The sequence below is a fragment of the Sarcophilus harrisii genome, chromosome X, assembly GCF_902635505.1.
Source record: "Sarcophilus harrisii chromosome X, mSarHar1.11, whole genome shotgun sequence".
Lineage (NCBI taxonomy): Eukaryota > Metazoa > Chordata > Mammalia > Dasyuromorphia > Dasyuridae > Sarcophilus > Sarcophilus harrisii.
The window spans coordinates 66,478,622-66,502,065 of record NC_045432.1 but is presented as its reverse complement, the minus strand read 5'-3'; the positions used below and the strand labels follow the sequence as shown (position 1 = coordinate 66,502,065).

General features: G+C 35.5%; 1 protein-coding gene across 9 annotated transcripts in view; it reads right to left on the bottom strand.

Annotated features, from left to right (window-relative positions):
- LOC100919025 (protocadherin-11 X-linked) overlaps positions 1-23,444 on the bottom strand; it is a 559,214-nt gene that overhangs the window by 492,083 nt on the left and 43,687 nt on the right. For 8 of the 9 annotated variants that reach the window (XM_031944703.1, XM_031944704.1, XM_031944705.1 and 5 more), the window contains one exon: positions 19,292-19,875. In XM_031944703.1, the coding sequence (XP_031800563.1) occupies positions 19,292-19,831 (540 nt within the window). In that variant the 5' untranslated portion in view covers positions 19,832-19,875. Of the gene's footprint in view, positions 1-19,291; positions 19,876-21,356; positions 21,793-23,444 lie in introns of those variants that run through there. The other variant, XM_031944708.1, reaches the window with a different exon arrangement.

Sequence of the window (23,444 nt, the reverse complement as noted above, 5' to 3'; positions counted from 1 at the left end):
TCTACCACACTAATAAATTCCAGGGGGCCCTCCTTCCTCTTAGATTAAAGAAAAATTTCTCTGTTTATTTTCTAAAGTTCCTTATAGCCTAGCCAGCCCTTGACCATCTTTTCCACCTTATGAAACATACCTCCTTCTAAAATGAGAATTGTACTTGGGCAATTCCAACTAACCTTCTCTGAACTCCTCACATCTAACACTTCCTCTTGTATTTCCTGTTTTCTAGCTCCATACCCTTGCACTAACTACCCCCAGTGCCTGGAATGCATCTCTCCTCATTTCTGCCTCACAGAAAGTCTTTATTCCTTCAAGGTGCATCTAAGGTACCACCTTCTATATCATCTTTCCTCATTCCCTCAGCCTTCAACTGCCCCTACATTCTCTCTCAAACTACCTTGTATTTATTTGCATTTATTCCATTTGTATGTATTTAATATATACTTTATGTGTATTTGTCTTTCCATTACAAGGTAAGCTACTTGAGGAAAATAATTGTTTCATTCTTTGCATTTTTATCCCCAACACTGAGCAGAGTGTCTGACACAAAAGAGATGTTTAATAAGTGTTCATTGCTGATCCTTTGACCAGAATGGATAACAACCAAGCATGGCCCTAGAAAATAGATGGAAAAATGTATCTCCCTCCCCTATTTGCAGAATGAGGGAACTACAGGTGTGAAACATGACATAGACTATTAGACTCAGCTAACATGTTGGTTAGGTTTTCTAATAATCTTTTTTCCCCTCTTTCTTTTATTGCTCTGTATTATATAAGGGTTGTCTAAAATCATGTTAAAATTTTTAAAAAGAATTTAAGACAAATTCATAAATATCATGTGATCCTTTAAATTGTGTATTATGTCTACAATATTTGTTCTAGCACACACATAAAGCATGATTAAAGGGAAAAAATTTCCACTAAGCTGGTCTGGGCCCTAATCCTAGCATTATTCTTGCTGTGGACTTTTCTAACCAATTTCTCTATTTATGTCAATGTTTCCAAGTTTGAAAATTGGATGATACTCCTACCTATCTCAGTGGAACACTATTCAACAAATATCAGAAATCATTTGACACAACCTAGTGAGGATAAGTAGGGATAAGATTGATTGAGTACCATCACTGAGGCAAAGGAGGTGGACTGACCCACACAAAGATAAGTGAAAAAATCAAAAGTATGAGAAGCTATAAAATGTCAAAAGAACTAAAGACCTTCTGTGTGAGAATACTGGCACAGGTTGCCAAGGATGAGGTATGGATGAAGAATAATTTTTACAGATTCAGGGGATGTTTTTATAAAAGAAATCACATATCTACTAATCTGAAGATTGTTAACATTTTTCTCCTGTAGAACCCATTTTGGCCATTGTCTGGTAAAGCCCATGGACCCCTTCTAAGAATATTGTCCTTAATTACATCAAAGAAAATATATGGGATTACAAAGAAAGCAATTGTATTAAATTCCATTAATCAAAATATTTTTAAAAAACCAAAATCAAAAGTTTCAGGTTAACAAACCGTCTGCTATAATAATGAAGTATGAGTGTATTTAAAAAAAATAACTTTTATTTGCCTTAATTGCTTTATTGTATTTTTCTAATTTTTCTAAGTCATACGTGTTTATAAGCTTAATTTGTTGATTTAATAATAGTTTTCAATGGAATTTTTTAAATGGTTCTATAAAGGAAAACCTGGAAATAAGAGATTATACCGAATTTCAAATGAGAGAGAGCACTTTTTAAACCTTAAATAAATATATAAATTGCTAGCATTATTATCTACTTGTGCTGCATAGCACCTAGAATCCTGCTACCCAGAAGCATATGTTTAATACATGTTTATAAAGATGTAGAGGCCATCAATAGGTTAACATGAAGTCTTTTCCCATGGTCTTTCCTCAGACTTCATATTGGAATTTGCTTTCTTGAATATAAATGATGACCACTTACTACTTTCTCTTTACTTTTAGCAAGAGCCAACTCTATTTTGTACAGGAAGAAAATTTAGCCAATCTACAGGTGCAATAATAAAAAAGATGTCTCATAAAGAATACAGATTTATTAATTTTTATGATTTTCTCAGAGAAAACCAGAAGAAATCACTGAATGCAGTTTAAAGAAATGAAATAAGGGAGCTGTTAAGCTGTTAGAAATGAGAGCATCTTGGGTATTTCTTATTATTTTCCTTATTATGCTCTTAGGCACTGATTAACTTTAACAGCTACCTAGAAGAAATGTCCAACCACTCATTGCATATTAATATGCATATTAGTGTATTCGTTGTCTGTTCTTTCTCATTTTTCTATCTGCATAGTCTACAAATGTTTTATTGAAGAGGAAAAGCTCAACATATATAGCATTTAAATAGGAGATTGAGAAATAGATTATATGTAATCCTCTTTTGTCCATGGAATCCCAAAGGACCTGCTTCTCAAATTCTGGCCTAGATCATAAATGTCCAGGGATTTCAAAGGATCTGGCCTGTTTTTTTTAAGAATCAGACAGGTCTCAAAAACATTAGCATTAATTCCTGATTGGGTGCCATCATGGTAGAAAGCAAGACTTCAACTTGATGAGCTTAGAAAAGGCAGAGCATCATCTTGCTTTTCCATCTTCTTATACCTAAGTCACTGGTTGATTAAATGTTAGACAATAGCTAATCAGAATAGGCATGGTCTCAGTAATCTCTACTTAGAAGGGTTCTTTCAGCATAGTTATAGAAAACCTTCCTGAAATTGATCAATTCAGCATAGCTTATTAAAATCCAGTTCTTAAAATAGCCCAGCGGCTATCCTCTGGTATAATTACTATGTCCAGCAACTGGTAACTTCTTTGTATTGTAGGTCTTTAGGAGCCAACCATAAATCATGGATGAAAGCTCCAATAACATCCAACACTAGGTTGGAGTCAATGAGTGACCCATCAGCAAATGTAATCTTTGTCTATGGTGTAAGAAGCAGTCCTGAACTAATTTTGTCCCAAAGTCCTTGGCCTTCAGTTTCATATATATAGATAGGGGAATTCTTCAGAATTCCAGAGCTACCCAAGTGGCTTCACCCTCTCAGTCAAACTTTCTGGTCACTAAAGGGGCCTGACCTATGTGTTTTGGCTTTAATCTTCATCAAGAAACAGCCATTCATCCTTAGGAGGCTTTAGGAGTTTGAGGTCATGAACTACAGATGATTCATCATAGTCTTCTTCGTGGTATTTAAGATTTTCAATATAGTCCTCAGGGAATCCAATTGCTTTAATTGGAGTACAATTCTGGTCATCATCAATGCATTCATTCCAGAATTCACCATCTCCTAATTTTATCTCCTTTGGTTCATGGACAGGGATTCCAACACGTCCCAAGGCCCCATAAGGTGCCATTTTTATAAACACACGGAACCACCAAGGCAAAACCAAATTTTTTAAAGTAGGTACTTGCATAAAATTAAGAACTAATTAATTTTACTGAAATCTAGAACCTAATAATATCCCATTGTTATATTACTAAATAATTGGCACAGTAGATGTGCCATCAGTAGAAGGGCACCACCCTTCACTGAAAAAAAATGATTTTATTATGAATGTCTCTCCATAAAAAGGGGAAATCATTTTATAATTCTAGTTTTTAGAAGGTTCTCCCTTAATCACAATGACTAAGTAAAATGTATTTGATTATACTTTAGGGATATCAAGGATAAAAATGCATATGTAGATAGATAACTAATACTTCACTTCAAAGTAAAATATTTGATTGCTTCAGGTGTCATACAAGTTAGTCATATGCCACCCCACATACCACTTTAAAAGCTCTTATGTTTTTTCTAAAATCAAAAAAATCTTAAGGTACTTTTGTACAAAGTCACAAATACATTGAGATGTCTAATAGCAGTATGATCAATGCCAGGTCCTAGAGTAATTAAGCTGATGGTGGTGGTTCTGTGGTTCTTATTGTTTAACAATGATGATGATGATGATGAAAGTGCTGCCCCACTGTTGTTTGGGGAGATCAGGGAGAATTAATCAGTTGTCTGGGTCCATCAGTCAATAAAGTCTTTGACATCCTGAACTGGATGGGATGCTTGTAAACTATAAGAATGACTAAGACACTCATAAAATATCTGGGTCAATAAAATAAAATCCCACATAATTCCTTAAGATGGTCCTTTGAATGTAATGTAGCTTGGTTAGATAAGTCCAAAGGTGCCTGAGGTTACTACAAACAAATACCACCTTTATACCTTAGTGATCCCCCTACAATGCCATCACTTACAATAGTAATCTTGAAAATCTTAAATTCAGAAGAAATCTGGTTTTAAATATTTCCTTGAAATGTAAGGGAAACATCCAGATGGAGAGCTTAACAATTAACATTTAAAAAGGAGCAGACTAACATGAAGTGAAGCTCCTTTAAGAGCATGAGAGAATTGAACAATAGACACTTCCTATGCAAATAACTATTAAAGGAGGAAATTACTTAGGGCAAAGTAAAGGTGGAAAGAGGAAGAGGTGGCATAAAATTCACACTCCAGAGTTTAAAAGAGAATCCTACCACATTAAAGGAAAAGCATTTTTTAAAATGATATTTTTGGATAAGAGAAAAAAAAGCAGAAATAGAAAAAAAAGTATATTTTGACTTGGACACACCATCATAAAGTACAGCAACAATACAGAGCATATTAATGGAACCAAAAATTATGATTCAGTGGTATAAAAAAGGAATGTAAAATGTGACAAGTGAAGACAAAGAATTCTGTTTCAAACAGCTTATGGGTTTTTCTTTCTTCTTGTTACTATGAAAATGTCTTAAATCCTGAATGCCAGGCTAAAAGAATTTGTAAAAGACAAGGAAATTAAAGAAATCCGTAATTTTTGACCTAAGAACACAGGTAGCATTTTAAAATATTTTTGTAGGAATACAAAGGGCCACGCTAATGTTGTCAGATGCTGGTATCAACTGTTTATATACCACTTTGCTCATTCAAGAGTCTAAGTAACTAACTTGTCCAGAATGATTAGTAGTGAGCATCAAAACAGAAAGGAACAAGCTGGGACTATTGTTGAATTGCACATTTAGATGCGGTTTTAACCTACACCAACAGAAAAAAAAATGTCCTACACAGATTTTAGTTTATCATATCAAATATTCAGAAAATATTGAACTGAGTCATTTATTAATGATAATAGCCAATAAACCCTTTACAAGTCCTCAAAAAGAAAAAAAAAGCATAAAGGGACAATAATACTGAGCTCTTCCTCCATCCTATCAGAATAATGGTACTGATTATTAAATAATTCGTGAAATTCCATCTTTTCCATGCTTTGTACCTTCGAAATGTTCTGATTCGGTATTCACCCAATTCGCCTTCTCTATTCAACAATCTGATAAAGGAGTCATCTTTTTCTTCATCAAGGCTGTCCTTTTCTAAACTTAGCCTTGATCTATCTCTTCTTGACTTTTCCAGGAGATTGTCCCCAAAATCATCCCTTCCCATGCCAATATAAAATACTTCCCTTTCCATTGTCTAATTCTCTGCTACCAAAAACATAGCCAATTCTCTCTAATCCTGAAAAAACTGCAATAGGCCCTACCACTTCCCCAAAATATTACCCTCTATCACTTTTTTCCTTTCATCCAAACTTCTTGAAAAAACAATCTATGCTCATGACTTCTACTTCAGTCCTTTTTGTCACCTCTTAACCCTATGCAAAGTGGCTTCCAGCCTTATTGCTCAACTGAAGCTGCCCTCTCCAGAGTTACTAATGATCTATTAATGGACTAATTTGATGACCTTTCCTCAACCATTTTTTCCTTGACCTCTCTTCCACAATTGGTACTGTTGATAACTCTTTCCTCCCAGATACTCTATCTTTCTATCCTTTCTGATTTTTCATGAAAATGGTCTCTTCTGATTTTTTTCCTACCTCTCTAAATAATCTTTCTCACTCTCTTTATTTGGGGATTTTTTTTTTGGATCGTTATCCATTTCATAACTATTAACTTCATGTTCTGTCCTAGGCTTTCTTCTCATCTCACCCCACCCCGAGAGACAAACAATTTCAATCTTGTTATCTAGGTGGGGTCGCCTCAGTCCTGAAACTCAATTAGTTGAGGGTGAGGGTCCCTCACTGAGGCAGAGTTGGAGGAGATTTTCTCCTTTAAGGATTTTTAGAGTTTCAGGGTCCCCTCTTCACCAGCACCTAGCATAGTACCCAGCATATAGTAAGTACTTAATAAATGCTTATTGAAATAGGCATCATAGCCATTTGTTTAAGTTTTCAGTACAAGCCTGCATACCTTTTGCCTTTCAGAACCTCTCACTATCACAATTTTCCTTTAATAACCTCGAGGACGCAGCAAAACACTATCCTGAATATACCCACACCAAGAGGACTGAAGCCTTCAAGGATACAACTAAACACTATACTACCTAGCTACATAATCATACTGAATACATCTTTTCTGCTTTTTTTTTTTTAATTTAGTAGCCATAATACAGTGATTGTATCATTTAAGATACTTAGGAATATAGTCGGGTATAAAATGATATTCATGTATTAGAATCAACCTAGTAAGAAAGAACTTGGCTCTAATTTCCAAGAATATCCATTCTGACTTCAGGGTACTAAAACATATATAACCAAACATATCATTGTACGACTCAGATGTCTCATATTAATCGCACTAAAAATACCACCAGTCATCAATACACTGCACTAAATTCAAGAAAAGATACAAGGGCCAATGATGCTAGCAGGCAAACTTTGGACTTAGTTTATTTGTATGCTGAGCCACAGTAGCAACAAATTAATTTCTATTTGTGGTTAAACTTAAACAGCTCCATGGTTTACACAATGGCTTGAAACTGGAGGTAGTGAAATCAATCAACAATTTTTAAAATATAACTTCAGAATTAAAGTCAATCTAAATAGTTCAATGAACAGACCACTTGGCTATAGAATAAAAGAAATCCTGATTTTTCCAGATACCTTGAGAGTTCAACTAGCACTTCCAAATGGGGTTTTAACCCGCATTGATAAGAATTCAAAAGATAAGAATTCAGATAAATGCTAGTTCAACTAGCACTTCCAAATAGGGCTCTGGGGCAGGGTCTTATTCAATCAGAACAGAAGCCATGGCTAATTCCAGGAGAGAATCAGGAGATGAAAATGGAAGAGGGAAAGGAGGAAAAGAGTAAATGAACTAGATCGTGTCTTAAATTGGATCTTTATACATTTGGAACATTATAAAAATGATTCTATTTAGTACCAATGAGAAAAAAAGGCACAGGTCTAGTTCATTAATAGCATTTTTTTCAATCCAAACCCCATTTTCCTCCTCATCTTTTTCTGAATTGAAAGGAGAAAATACTATGTAAAAGCCTCAAGTTATCCATGAAATTGAGAGATTGCTCCAAAAAGTAATTCGGTGGGGAGACCAAGAGTGAGGCTATTGAAATAGTCCAAGAAAGAGGCAATGAGGGCTTGACCTAGTATTGAGTTTATCTGAGTGAAAAGAAAGGAGATCTTGGAGCTAGAAAATATACCATTTGACAGGTGATTGGACATGTGTGGAGAGTGAGAACAAGTAGTTGAGGAAGGTATTTAAATAGTCCAAGTGAGAGTCTTAGGTGTTTATTATGTGCTAAGTGTTATGCTAGGCACTAGGATAAAGAGGCAGAGGCTGTCCATGAGGGATAGAAAATAATGAAAGTACCATGAGTTTTGACAATAAACCCAGAAATATTGGTTCCAGTTTAATTCTCAAAGCTGCTCATGACTTCTGTGTTATCTGAACTGGTCTGCTGAGCTCCCAGTATACAGATTTACCCAAAGCAAATGTAAAACAGGATGGATTTTCAAAGTCAGCTCAGGAAAGAGCTGGAGGGGAAAAAACCAGGCGGACATATTTAAAAATAAATACACCAAGGTAATCCTATTAATTATTCCTTTGCATACTTATAAATCAAACCTGAACTCTGTAGGCCCAACCCCCTCCCTCTTCCCCTTTCTCCCTTCTACTTCCCTGTGGAAAACTATCTGGGCTAAGCATTTTGACCAGTTAGTGATGAGTTAACAATAAGTTTCAAACAGGGAAATACCACAATAAGAAATCGCCCATTTAAGGAACTATTGATAACTGCAATAGGAAAAGCTAAGACAGTTATTCATGAGCAGCAATTGATAATTGCTTAATTCTGTGCTTCCCATAGTTATGGATGAAAAACACACTATAACTCACTGTAGCACAAGGCACACTGGAGATTGTCACCAGTAAAAAGAAGTATCAGTAAAAAAAGAAAAAAGAAGTACCAATAACTGACTCTGGTTGGACAATTACAACTCTAGTTGCTGCAATTATAGATGAATAAAGTTCATCATGAGGCAATAAAAACTCTAAGGTGTTTAATGGCCACGGAAGACGTAAAATTATCAGTGACCAGTGTGGCAAAGTAGGGATCAGTTTGGTGAATGTGTATATGTATATTTACACGCAAATATTTGGAGAACATGTAATTGTCAGTATAGAGAATTCCTGATGAAGGAGCTTTTTTCACTGAGAGATCACAACCCATCACTTCTTTCTAGGTAATTCATATTTATGAACACATGTATATATCATTTCTTCAGTAATCCATTAAGTTTTATGTTGTTGTGATTTTTAAGTTCTTGGACAATTTGCTAGTTTAGAGAAGAACTTTATCTTTGCTTATTCTGAGACTAACAAGCTACTTCATCAATTGCATTATACAAATCTGGCCTTTTCCTTCTTTTTTTTTTTTTTTTTTGGGGGGGGGGCTAGGCAGATTCTTGCTTCTTCCTCTGCACTAGACAAAGTCCTTGGGGAGATAACTCACTTATTCAAGCATCTTTTGTCCAGACAAAACTATTTTAAGTGGGCACTTCTAAGTAATCTGCCTTCCTAAATGAGATGTGTGGCTTCCTTTAAAGACTGGCTCTAGCAACTTTCAGACTTACAGTTTGAGACATACTTTTAAATTGTATGCCAATTTTTATTTCACTTTGTTTTTAATTTGGTTTAATGGTATTATTCTTGAGAAGTCCCAACAGACATTTGTGTTTCGAGGAAAAATAAAAGGGTAGAGAAATTTAAAGGGAGACAATTTTAAGAGGGATGCTAAAAGATAAGAATTCGGTAAGGCAATTTCTAATAGCAGAAGCTCTAATGTATAAGCTTTCATACACAAGGTCATGAGTAGGCAAAGATAAATGCAAAGAAAGAGATGTATCATTCAAGAGATAAACTAAAACAGGTCAATGAAAGATTTTTTTAAAAGCTGAACTGAATCCAAAAACAAATGGGGAGCTGGTGGATTGATTGAGAAAGAAGAGTAATGCTGTCATATTTTTTCTCCTGCATAACTTGATTGATATTCTATATGGTTAGGAAACCACTGTACATATTTTATGAAAGAATGATATAAAGATGGTAAAAAAAAATAAAAATAAGCCTTTTTAAGATTATCAGGTTTTAGAAAAAAATGGCAAAATGATCTAAATTTGTTTTTATGGTTAAAAACTTAATGTTGCCAGAGCCTCTCCATGGAGCTCAGTAATTTAGATAATTTCTTCTAATTTTATTACTTCTAAAAATATACATTATTTTCAGGTAAAGAAATATAATTTACTTTATAATGTGGGAAATAACCTGGCCAAAAAGATTACAACAGTAAGCAAAGCTTTAGGGAGAAGAATGAAATCACTATAATCCTATCTATTTATACTTATATTTGGCTTTCCTATATATCTATATCTACCTGTCTATCCATCCATCTATACATCTATGTATCTTTCTGTATCCTTGTAGGCAAGGAAGGTCTACCTTTGATTTTTATTTAAAGTCTTAGTTCTTAACACAGTACTTGGAACCCAATAAGCATTTATTTAATAAACACTTTTCTAATTTTCAAATAGAAGTTCTTATTCCAGCTCCAGAGACATTTTCAAAGATCACAGTTCACCAGAATGAAAATGATGAAGATGGATAAGCTAGTAACTGCTTTACTTCCCTCAAACTACGCCCACAGGCCAGAGGCGGTAGCTGAGAACATTTATCCTCCTCACCCAGGACTATGAAGTTTCTTTATTTAAAAGCCCACAAAACAAAGTTTTTGTTTTTACTATAGTCCGGCCCTCTCACAGTCTGAGGGACAGTGAACTGGCCCCCTATTTAAAAAGTTTGAGGACCCCTGCTCCAGACCCTCAAGCAAAGTAGCTAAGAATGGTTATGATTATGAAACTTCTTCCAACTTATCAAACTGTCTGGACTAAATAGGGGATAATTTTTTTTCTTGGTCTGACCTTAGTGTCAAGTTGGGAAACGGCTGATGGACATGTATTCTCATCTATAGAAATTTCACTCAAGAACCTCCCTTGCCTATTCTATTCTAAAAGCAAATTTAATTTGTTTGAGGTTTTCAGGCCTTTTCTCTTCTCTAGAAGGAGGTTGGGTTATGTGAAAGGTCCCTTCCAAATCTGAAATCAAGGTTTCCATGAGATTCCTCCCCACCTCAAAAGAACTTCGTGACTGAAGAAGGGCAGCTAAAACTGACTTTGTGATGTAGTTACCTCCAACATGGTATTAAATCAACTTAATCACATTGAATCCCATGCATTTTGCTCTTACTTTCATTCTCCTTTGTAAATTAAGAGGGCTGTATTTGATCAAGGCCTCTTAAGGTCCCATCTAGTTCTAAATCTATGATTCCATGATCCTATGTATAACTTCAGGGAACTTTCCATATTGATATGAATCTGTGATTGAGTCAGATACATATACATACATATGTACACACAGCTATGCAAACATATATACAAATACATGTGGATAGAGTAATTTCAAAATATATTCTACCTATGTGACTTTAACTTGCTTGGTTTGCAGTTTTTTAATCTGTAAAATGAGGGAATTGAATTAGATCATTCTCTAAAGGTCCCTTGCCTTTCTAAGTCAGAAGACCTAGCATCTTTTATAACGATTCCTGCCTATTACAAACAAAGAATGTTCTATTTCGAACCAATATTACATGTAGTCAAATTATCTGAATTATATTGAAGTGAAGTAATTTTATCGGGATATTCTCATCATGACAAACACTATTATCTTCCCTAAGTCTTTTTTTAATCATTCCTTTCAGTATAATAATTAATGGAAACTCACATCAATATTTTTGTGACCTATGGCTAGATTTTATTCCCATAATACAGCCGTGCATCATTTTTGTGAAGTTACAATAGCATTTCAATGGACAGGCAGCTTTTACAAATAAATTAGGCATTTTCTTTCTCCATGCATATATAGAACAATGGAGAGAGAAGGTGAGGTATTTCTAGCCTTAAGAAATCTGCCTAGTAAACTAATATGTTTCAGAAGCAGAATTTGAAGCCAGATTTTTTTCACTCCGAGACATCATCCTCTTTCTCACATGCATCTACTCCACATTGGCTTCCAATACATTTTAGGGAAAACTAATGGGTTGCTAAGGAGTGCTTACAAATAGACTTAGCTTTTCCCTTTTGAAGCTCCATACATATAAAATGAAAAATTCTCCAAGGCTTTTCCCTTATCATTCAACTTGCTAATGACGGCCCACTTCTTTTTGATGTGAATACTTTTTACCAGTCAACTAGTAGACATTTAGCAGGACTGGGTAACCTCACACACTAAAATTTGTAAAGATTACATACATATGTCATGTTTGCAATAATTAGAGGCTTTGGTAAGGAATTGATCATTTTTGAAAGGCAAAATACCAAGGAAAAATAATTTCAAGTGCTATAATAAAAATTTAGTACAGAATTCTTAAATGAGATTGACTTCAATAGTGCTCTTTCTCCTCCAACGTCTACCTGCTTAGAGAAACTAAAAGGTGCTTCAATAAAGATCTATTAAAACTTGATATGTAGCCAAAGCAATTTATTTGATCTATTATGTTATTTCATTATTTAATTATTCGCACTTTGGAGATTGATTTTATGAAGAAGACTGTACACTGATAAATATGAAGGCAAATGAGTATTAATTTCCTTTGTATCTAATTTTAAAATACGAGCTATTTTTTCATGGACATTGTATAGTTTTTGTCAAAAACTATTTCTAAGATGAATAGTTCATATTCATTTATCTTAGTAAAAAAAAGTTATGCAATTGGCCAAATAAAATCAGAGACTTCCCTCAACATAATTGGTCTGATTTTCTTTTATCAAAACTGTCTGAATATTGTGCTTCAGCATGTAAAGGGGCCCTTACATAGCACAGAAGGCAGTTATCCAGGTAACATGATCAGTGTAGACAGCTGAATAGGATAATTCATGCCAAACAAATTCACTTAATGTTCACTTTGAGGCCTGGTTTATCGGGTTTGGCTGTCTACATTGATCAATATGAGGAGATAATTGCTAACTATGCACTTCATTTTGTACTTTGTAGGCACAGGCTGAAAGAATAAAAATCTGATAATGCAAAAAAAATTACACACACACACACACACACACACACACACATATGGTTGAATTCTAAGCAAAATAATTTGAGATTAGGCTTTAACATCTTTTGTTTCTTAGATTGTATTTAGACATCATGATTTCGTGTTTTATTTGTAAACTATAATAGCTGTTAGCAGGTATAAAAATTAAGCATCAAATTGTTTTTATGTGAATACTAAGATAGTAAAGAGAAAAAATCTCAACTTAACAAAATTATCTTAAAACTCAACAATACCTTTTGGTGTTAATCTGTATCAGTGAGCTAACTGATGTGATGTGAATATATTCAAGTATTTAGTAACTCCACAAGACTCTACTTCACCAGACTTTGAAGTGATACTGTTGCGAACAGCTATCTACACTTTCTATCATGTGCTTCTTGAGGGATTGTTAATGGCAGGTGATTATAACTAAGGGCATTAGTGGTTTACTAATATTAAGTGGGATTCTTTAATAACAGAAAAGTTAAGGAAGTCAAAAAACTACTTAATCCTATTAGTATCAAGGTCTAATTTTAAGAAGATCTGACAGCATTAATAAAGGTCCTTTCAAGAGAGGAATGAGTTTTCTGTTCACATTTTTTTTTCCCTACAGAAGGTAGACTTTGATATTCCAGGCTTTTAGAACTAAAAGAACACCCAATCCATCATTTTATTGTACTCTATTGTGACTCCAGCACAGCTAAAAAAAAAGCTAATCTATATGAAATGTGAGGGGATCTTATGAGTAATTCCAGCTCCTGGAGAGCACAAATGCCACTCAAAGCTCTACTTCCCTTCAGATTAAAAACAGCTACCACCAAAAACCCCCAAAAAACCAAACCAAAAAACCCCCATCCACCAAATAACAAAAACAACAAAACAAACCAAAACCAAGTTTGAAACAGAATCCATGGAGGGAAATGTAAACGGGGGGAAATGAGGAGATCAGTACATTAAAACTGACATGTCTTTTAGAAGGAAATTAGTATTTTCCCCAAAGATAATGGTGCTAATTGTTTACTGTTGCATCTATCCCCTTCTCTTCATTTTCTTTAATCCAAGCCTTTTTCAGACCTTTATTGCCTCTCACCTGGACAACTATGAAAGCCACTGAGTGATTTTTCTGCTTCTTGCCTCTTCACTTAATTCAAGCATGATCTTGTATTAGTTTTAATGAAATTATAATTTTAAACTAAGGTCCTTAGATACTTTGATAAATCTCTAAACTCAACAGTGGGGGAACCTCCTCTGACAATCCAATTCACAATCCATACATGCATTATTCTATATGACTTTTGTCATGCCCTTTTGTAAAATTCCCTAGGGAAGATGGGCAAGAAATGTGTTGATATTCTTTTAAAACACTGTAGCTCCAAGAGCCTGAAAGGACCCAGAAGCTATCTAGTCCAAACCTCACATTCTAAAGATGAGGAAACAATGAAACAAATGAACTGGGCATTTGCTCCTCCTTGTTCTGGCTCTTTTTCCAATCATACATTTCTTTGAAGAGCTCTTCTATGTAACTTCATGTGTCCAAATTGTCACCAACTATATGAACATGCTGTAGTTTTGTAGAAGCTGAAAAGTGGGCTTTAGAGTTCCTTCAGTAAAAGCTAAAGAAAAATTCCTTCCTCTGGCTCAGAAAGCATCATATTGCCTTTGTCACCATCTTTTGATTACCGGTATTGAATTCCACAACCAAGGCAATTTGAATCAACATTCTTAACTCTCTTAGATGACTATTTCATAACTTGGCTTTTATAACCCAGATTTGATTATAAATTCAACTTCATCACCCAAAAGCTGATTCTCATAATTACGACTCCAAACTTTGTTTCATAAAAAGTTGCATAGTTTTCATTCGGTCTGCAGACAACCATCTACCATATCTTATTCTATTAAAAAAAGAAATTAGGGACCAGACCAAGATGACTCAGAAAGATCTCTGGTTCCTAAGGCATTACATGGGGAAACAGAGGGGTGAATCATGGAAAACTCCTGAGAAAAGTGTGTGTAGCATGTCACTTTGCAGCAGGCACTGCCAGCCATGGAAGCAATGTCATGTCTGTCTCAAGGGAACCCATAAGTATTTCACTGGGTTAGCGTGTGAATTTATCTGGGAAGAGTGATGGAAATCTAAAGCAGAAAATGAAGACTTATGTAACAGTATCGGACAAATGAATTTCCCTCAAGATCCTGCCTTGGAGAGGAGGTCCCTGTGGTATATATGTCCTGAGTTAGGTTGGGTGCTTGAGAGACATTTCTATTTGTGAACGTATTAGCTGCTCTGTCAGTAAGACATATAGTATGAAAGGTAGCTTCATACATAAAAAGCAATCAAATTAATAAAAGTGAAAGAGACACTGTCACTTCCTGCTCTAGGCCGGCAGCTCTCTCAGAGTCTAGAGCGCTCAATGACTTGAACAATTTGTCTTGTTCTTTAAATGCCACAATGAAGTAGAATGATGCTATGAATCCCTCACACAGTTACTCCAAGTTAAAGAATAAAACTATTATACTCATTCTAGAGAATTTCTGTAACAGCATCACTTTCTTTAACACAAAGACATCAAGCTTAGAATAAATTCTTGTGAGCGTGTATGCAGCTGACTGAATCAGAGGAGCAAGTGGAGGCCAACAAGTAACTTTGCTTGACCGATGGGAATCATTCCCTGTAGGGGTTGACCTGATTTGCTGAAAAGGTGAAATTCACCTTTAGCTAGAGCACATGAAGGTACAAGCCTATTCAATTTGCTTTGTTTTAGGGCCCCTCCCTGCAAAGTGATTATAACAGCTGATCTTAGCTACCTGATCTTTTCTTTATTGATCCTCTCAGAAATGTCTTTAAAATTTAATTCAGTTATTTCAGATATACTTTTGATCTCAGAATGGAATAAAATCCTATGATTCAACTATCCATCAATTAACCAGCACTTATCAGATACCTACTACGGGCCAGTGTCTGTGCTAGGCTCATAGGAAATCAAGACAAACAAAACCGACCTGTACCACATTCTTTCAGGAGAGATACTCTGTGTACCTAAGTATGTCTAAAAGAGATGCAAGGTCATTTCGTTGGAAGAGAAGGGTACACTAGCAGCTGAGGAGAACAGGAAAGGTGTCAGACAAGAGGCTGTTCTTGGACTGAGCCATGAAGGAAAACTAGGAATTCTGAGACCGACAGAAAATGAAGTGTTTTCCAAATGTGAAAGACACCCTTTAGAGAGGCAAGGAGACAAGAGATGAAGTGTTGGAAGAAGAACAACAAGGCCAGTTTAGCTGGACTAGAGAGTATGTGAAGGATAGTAAATATTCCACTATAATAGGGCTGGAAATTAAACCAGAGCTCACATTGTGAAGGGAGTTAAAATGCCAAACAAGAGTTTGTATCGGATTCTAGTAAGTGACAAAGGGACATATTTGGACCTAAGCTTTAGAAATATCAGTTTGGCAGCTGTGAGAGAGAAGAGACAATTGTTCACTGTGATGCATTAAGACAATGCCCAATGTCTTAAAATGCCCACAATGCCCAATGTGGATAGCAGAAAAGCTTCTCTCTCCCTGAGTACATTTCTTACATAAGAATCACATGCATTCAGTTTCCCGTGACCCCTATTTTCCTTCAAAGTACATTCATTCAGAAGTTAAGTCCTACTTAGGTGACACCTTTATTGCTTCCCCTCTTCCCCCAGTTAATAGTGCTTGCCCTCTCTTGAAATGACTTGGCAGAACAAATTACGGCCTAGGAAATGACGAAAGGGAACTATTTCAGAGCAATATGGGAAGACTTCTCTGAAGTGTTGTGGAGTGAAATGAGCAGAACCAGGAGAACAAATATTAAACATCTACTAAATGCTGGGACTGATCAACCAGATGAAAATAGAGTCCATGCTAATGGAAGGATACAAGATGTTACAGGTGAGTATCTATCTATATAGAGCAATAGCAAATAGGGTCATTGGAATTCTTGGATTTCTTATTATACCAACATGGAGTTTTTCCCTAATAAATAAAGTTGTAATGAATTTCTTACTTATTTGCAGACTCAAAAATCTGTAATTCTATTGGTATAAGCACTCCTTCTACCAACTCAGGGGTCAGTCTCTGTGAAATGACAGACCCTCTTTAAGAGTTTTTATAGCTGAAAAATTAATCCTCCTTCAACCAATCAGATAAGGGATCTCTCCTAACTAAGTTATAGTGGTCCTCAGATGACACATGCACAAGCTTTCACCAATCTAGAATGAAAGCATTTCCAACCCGACGAGACCTACCCAAATTTGGGCTCTGCTGGCACAGAGTACACAACTCACTGGGCCACTTCCATATCATAATTAAGACTTTTGTGCAGTATTTATTAACATATAGTTTCCCCTAGAATTTCTTTACCACACCATCTTTCTCTACCTTTTTCTCCTATTAAACATTTTTAAAGCTTCCATGTTTTCTTTTAATCCTTGATTAGCATGAATTCATTGTACTATTCTGGTATCCCTGTCCATTCTCAAAAAATAGAGCAAGATCATATTAATTTCATGTTAGTCCATTTTTTAGGAGTGACTTGTGATCACTTAAAAGAAATGACTTAAAAGAAAAGATCTACTTACTTTCAACTTGTAAAAGTTTAGAAAGATCACAGATGAATCCTAAGCTATATCTTCTTTCTCACTTCCCCTAATGCATCACTTTCATGGCAGCACCCTTTTGCAAGTCAAAAGTACACTCAATTAACACCTGCCATGCCATGTCCCTCTGTATGTCCAGGCTTTGTGTCACATTCTCATTATTTTTAACAAGCATTGAGGGCTCACTGTGTATGTCCACATGGCTATACAGGTGCACTTTTGCACTAGGTACATCACATATCCAGAAAAACAAAAAACAAAACTTCAGAGCAATTCTACTTCTAAAACTCTCTTAAAGGTGAGAAGGGCAACCTTTCCCTTTGTCATTTGCTGACATTCTTTCAAAGTCAGCCAAATGACAACACTTTTTTTTAAACAAAGGTAAAATTAGGCCAGCATTTTATTTCCATTAAATTGTTGGCATGGATCAGAATCAGTTAATCTTCAAGCCAACCTGGAGATTTTGTGGAAGAGTTGCCCTGGGGAAAAGCTGACAAAATTCCTCACTCACTAGGCCACTGAGCTCTGGATATAGCCAAGAATACAATTTTTTTTTTCAGGAAGAAGAGGGCTGAAGTGTTGGTCTCATATTTATATTTGACCTGCTCTCAATTTTAATTTGACTGACCAAAATTTCCAGTTCTCCCAGTGAAATTAAAAAATCATTTTGGAAAAGAATGCTCCCACTTTTAATACTTAAAATTGATCTAAAAATGAAAAAAAAAACTAAAAAATTGATTTAAAATTGATCTGAAAGAGGGAGATAGTACTAGTTGGGCAGAGAAAAGGCTACCTTCCTATAGAATATAGTATTTGGGCTGAGCCTTGAAGGAAAGTCAAAAAGGAAAAAAAAAAGGAAGAGGAAGGAGAGTGGGGTGGGGACAGGGCATTTTAGGAATGGCAACTAGCCAGTACAAAGGCAAAGAGAAGGGAGATAGGTTGAATGCAGTGTTCTAGAAACTGAAAGTAAGCCCTGAGCAGAGGGATGACTTGACTAGATCCCCACTTCGGAAAAATCCCCTTCACTGCTGAGCAGAGAAAGTCTTGGAAAGGAGAGAGACTTGAAACAAGGATATCAGTTAGAAGGCAACTGCAATAATCCTGTAGAGTTGCTGAAGGCCTTCATTAGGATTTCGACTGAGTGGAGATAAGAGGACATATTATGATGGTAAAAATGAGAAGATTTGGTAACAGATTGAATATGTGGATTAATTGTGGGTTAAGTGAAAATGAAGTGTCCACTATGACACCAAGGTGGTGGACCTGGGTGACTGGGAGCATGTTAGTGCACAGGGAAAGGCAGGGGGTAGGAGGAAAGATAATAAGTATATCTTTCATGAACATTTCAGTGGTGGCACACCAATATAAGGAACTCACTTGTTTTCCTATGGATAACATTTTCCCAAGGCTATATAGAAAGAGCACTAGATTTGGAATGAGAAGATCCAGGTTGAAATGACAACTCTTTCCATGTGCATAGCCTTGGGCAAGTTATTTCACCACTTTGAGACTCAGTTCTTTTAAATGTAAAATGAAGGGGCTGCTCTAGATGTCCACTAAAGCGCACTTCCAACCCTAAATTTATGGTCCTATACTCAAAAATTGATTTGATTGATTTGAATGCTGGATAACTTACCTTTGAGGGATATTTTCTAAAATGCAATGGTCATAATGATCTCTCTTAAAAGTTAGATATAGGATTTTCAAATGACAAATTAATTTCATGCAAACTCTTCATGAAGGCCTTTAAATATATTCTTAAAAGAGTGGTTTTTGTGTGTTTAGTTCAATTCCACCAAGAGACCTATATGCTATATATTCCTATGCAGAGAAACCACAACCAAACAAAAGACGTAAAATTAAAATATTGCATTGGCCTTTGCCTTTTGGATGGTACTACTAGGCACTATGTTTATCCTTCATTAATTGATTAACATGAATACAACTGCCGATTTACATGAGGAATACACACACATACATATATCCAAATTAAATATCCTAAAACCCTATGTGGTTGCTAAATTTTTTGATGAGTTTTCTCAACCAAGCTCAATCTGGTTTAATAAAGCAGGTTGAGCCCTACAAAATTTGGAGATGATATCTATTTTATCAATGTACTCCAAGTCTGACATGAACATTCCATATCTTGACAAAAGCAAGAGATTTTACAGAACAAATACTTTAAAACTCACCTTAATCAGATGGTATTGTTGAATTCCATTAATGCCAACATCAGGATCGATGGCCGAAGGTATTGGATATCGGGAATTGATAGCAGTGTTCTCGGGGATCGAAATATTGATGACCGTGGCAGGAAACAGTGGTGCATTATCATTGACATCTTCGATCAGGAAACGGACCTTGACCAGTTTAAAGATTTCATCTGGCAAAACAGCTACCTCTACTTCATAAAAACAGTGAGTTTCACCAAATACACCAGAGCATAATTTTTCACGGTCTATGCGTACATCGGTGGTATAGATCTCACCAGTTGTCTCTTCTACCCTCACCAATGGCAGATCCCTACTCTTGTACACTAACTTAAACTGCAAGGGAGTCGAAAGCTTCTTCTCTGGCGAGAACGTCAGACCGAGATCTTTCACTAGGTCACCTATCAGAACATTTTCTGGCAACTCTTCTCTTATGGTGTAATTTTTTTCCTGCGCAGCAGACTGCAATATGATACAAGCCAGCAGGAGAGTGAACAAGCAAGTTCCAGAAAATAATACCATCTCAGCAATGGATATTTCGGTCCTCAGAAAAAAACGAAAAATAACTGACAAAGAGAGAAAGAAGAAAAGAGTAGTAAAACATCATTAAGCGTGCAGGCTAACTAAATGCGGAAAACATAGCTATCGAAAGGAAACACTTCTGAATGCAAGTGAATTGGAGATTGTTTCAACTCACATTAATGCATTGCCACTAGTCTATAGAAACATTACGATAGTGATGACTAACTATCGGCACCAAAGGTTTTACATACATTCTCTCATTTAACAATGAAAAAGGTTAAAAGATTAAATTTGTTCTCAGTCCAATGTTGGGTTTTTACATTAGGGTTAAAGATGTCAGTAAGAGTTTTTATTATAATTTATAAATTCTTTTTTTTATATCCCCATGGAAATGTATACAAAACCAGACATTCTTAAGATTCTGCTCATTTATTTCATAATCTTTGAGCAAGGGGCATATTTTAGTATAAAAAAGAAAAAGCAGAGGATATACATATGAGTAATGATCAATGATGTTCAATCACTTCAGCCATATATTTTGGCTATTAATATACCAATTCTATGTTAGTGATCCAAGTATTTCATTTGAGTGTTACTATTTTTCTTAAAATGTCTTGCTATAGATGACAGGAAGACATGATCTCAGCAGAAATAAATCATTTAAGTATAAATACTCTAAGGCAGTTTCTGAATTTTGTCCAAGGATATTATATTAGTACCTAGATTTGTGAAAAGTGCCATAGAATTATTAGTATCTATTCTGAGAAAAGACACTGCAATGACATTTAATGTCCAGGGACTACAATTGGAACTATTGATCAAATAAAACAATGTACGGGAAAATATTTTGTAAACTAAAAAGGATAAACAACTAAGAGATGATTAGTATTATCTCTCCTCTCCTTCCACAATCTTGTTCCTCCATAGGCAAGTTAAGAATGAGACTAGAGAACTCCAAATATTCACCATTAGTCCATTCTCTCTGTCAAGATTTCAAATAGCTAATTCCTTCTAAGACATGCTAAGGCAGAAAATCTGATGGTTCTAAAAGCTATTATCTTCACTCCCTTTATGTCATATCTTTAAATTCTGACTTAATACTCTTAATGATAGTTCACGCATAGATGGTCAGATTATGATACTTTATTACTCTTTTCTTCCTTCTGTCAGTTATTTTGCAGTTTTTTCCGAGAACTACAATATCTATTGCCAAGGTAGACGATGCTTTCTGATACTTACATGTTCGCTTGCTTGATGGGTTGTGCCATATGGAAAAACACAGAAAAAGTAAAACATCATATTAGTGGAACTACCAGAAAAAGTCCTGGTAGGTGGTCTGGCAAAAGTTCTTAATCCAAGGCTGTCTCAGAGCCAAAGCCCTCAACTCCCTTGCAGCTTAAATCAGTGTACAAGAGTGGGGACCTGCCATGGGTAAAGAATAGAGGAAGCTACAGGCGAGATCTATACCCCCGGCGTATGTACAGAACTTGAAGAATTAGGCTTAAATTAGGTATGATGTACTCACCATAATGCTATATCACTGATCTTCATAAAACCTGTATCTGAAAATCGATCTCATTTTACATTCTCAGAAAATATCCTTTCTATCCCATCCATAGGTATCTTCGTTGCCTGAAATCAGAAATGAGCTGGAACCAAGGCTTTACAAAAAAAAAAAAATCAAAGTAATTTAAATGTAACTTTTAGCACATTGAAATTTTTTAAGTTTGGGTGTTTTATTTGAAAGAAAAATTAACTAAATTCAGTTCACTTTTAAAACTCACTGTTTAAAAATTTTAATACATCTTTGTGTTCACTATTTTTTAATTTTAACAAAAATGCCTTTAAAACTACCTAAATTTTTTAACATCTTAAATTGAGCTGATTTATGCATGTGATAGTGTCTCATTTAAAGGACATGAGAGAAAAGGGAGGAAAAAGAGGGCAAAAATGGAAGAGGGGGGAGAGGAAATAAAGTACAGAGAGGAGAAGGGAGAGAGGGGCAACAGAGGAGAGAAAGAGGAAGGAAAGGAAATGAGAAGAGAGAAGATAGAAGAGGAGAGAGGGAGGAAGGGGAAAGAGAAAGACAGAGAGAGGGAGGGAGGAAAAGAAGAAGGGAAGAGAGGAGAAAAACAAGTCAGATGGGGAAATAAATGTCTTTCAATAGAGGAGGAAGGGGGATAGCTTAGGAGAAGAAAAAAAAAAGTTCTTTCAATGTATTTTTTTTAACTTAGTATGTTCTGGATTGAAACCACGAGACCACTGAGCCAAATATGGCTATGAAAACATTTAAAAATTGCAATGGGAGAAGTAAGGGTTTTGAACTGCATCCTGCATCCGTGATAGCCACCAAGTACAGAATAAACACAATAATTCCAAACAATCTTAATAATTTTTGTATGGAAGCTTTTATCTTTTGATAAAAATCTCTTCCAACTCTTTAAAACTTGCAAATATTTTCTCATTTTTCCTCATCAGCTCTCTTTTCAAAAATCATCTCAAATCACATTTTCTCAATTGGAAAATTTTCTTGATTTCCTTTTCTCTCTCAAAGATTGGGCAGCATCTCAGATTATACCAACGTGAGCTTTCCGTTCACAACTCCCTCATGCTTGCTTCTCCTCTTCTAGCACTCCACAGAGGGGGGAGAAGGAATTCTTCCTTTTCTATTTGATGTCTTACCACTACAGAATCGTTTATCATCCTCTTCTACTCAAACTCCAATGGTTCCCTATTGCCTTTACAATCCAATTTACAAAGTTCTCCCATGACTTTTAAAACCCTTTCTAACCTGATCCTGATCAAGCTCTCCTGTCTTATTTTGCATTCCCTCGCAGGCCAGCCAGACTGGCTTTCTTGCTGCCCATTATACATATCACTCAATTTCCCACATCTGTGCCTTTATACTGACTGTCCCCATGTCTGAAAAAGACTACCTTCTCACTTCCAACACAGACCCCCTCACTTACTTCAACACTCAGCTCAAGAAACTCCATTTTTTACAATAAACCTTTCCTAACCCCATAACTACTAGTGCCTCTTCCCCTAAACAAACCTGAATTCATTTTGTACATCTTTTGTATACTGTTATATATGTGCATGTGTCTCCTGGTAGAATGCAAGGTCCTGGAGAGTAGAGACTTTCATCATCTTTGTATCTCTAGCACCTAGAACAATGACTAGCATATATTGGACAATTACAAATGCTTGCTGATTAATTGATTGATAGGCATTTGCTGTAGAAAAAAAATAATGCAAAATTTTCATTGAACCACATCATATTCTACTAGATGGTGAATTATAATTAAACAGAGGTTAATGCAGCCCCGAGGCACTTAGTAGTCAAAAAGATCTGCCTAACATCATGGTCATTTAAAAAGCCATTACCGAAAGGTATTAATGCATGTATGCATCTAATTAAGGAAGTGTCCATTTGTTGGTGATCAATAACATTAGCAATGTTTTTTGCAATGGTTATAATAATAGATTTATGATGATAAGATATAAATATCTGTACAAGGATGGTATGGTCTATTTGGGGCAGATAATGAATTATCCTAATGATATGTACCAATGAAAATAAGCATGTTTTATTTTTAAAATTATGGGCTGG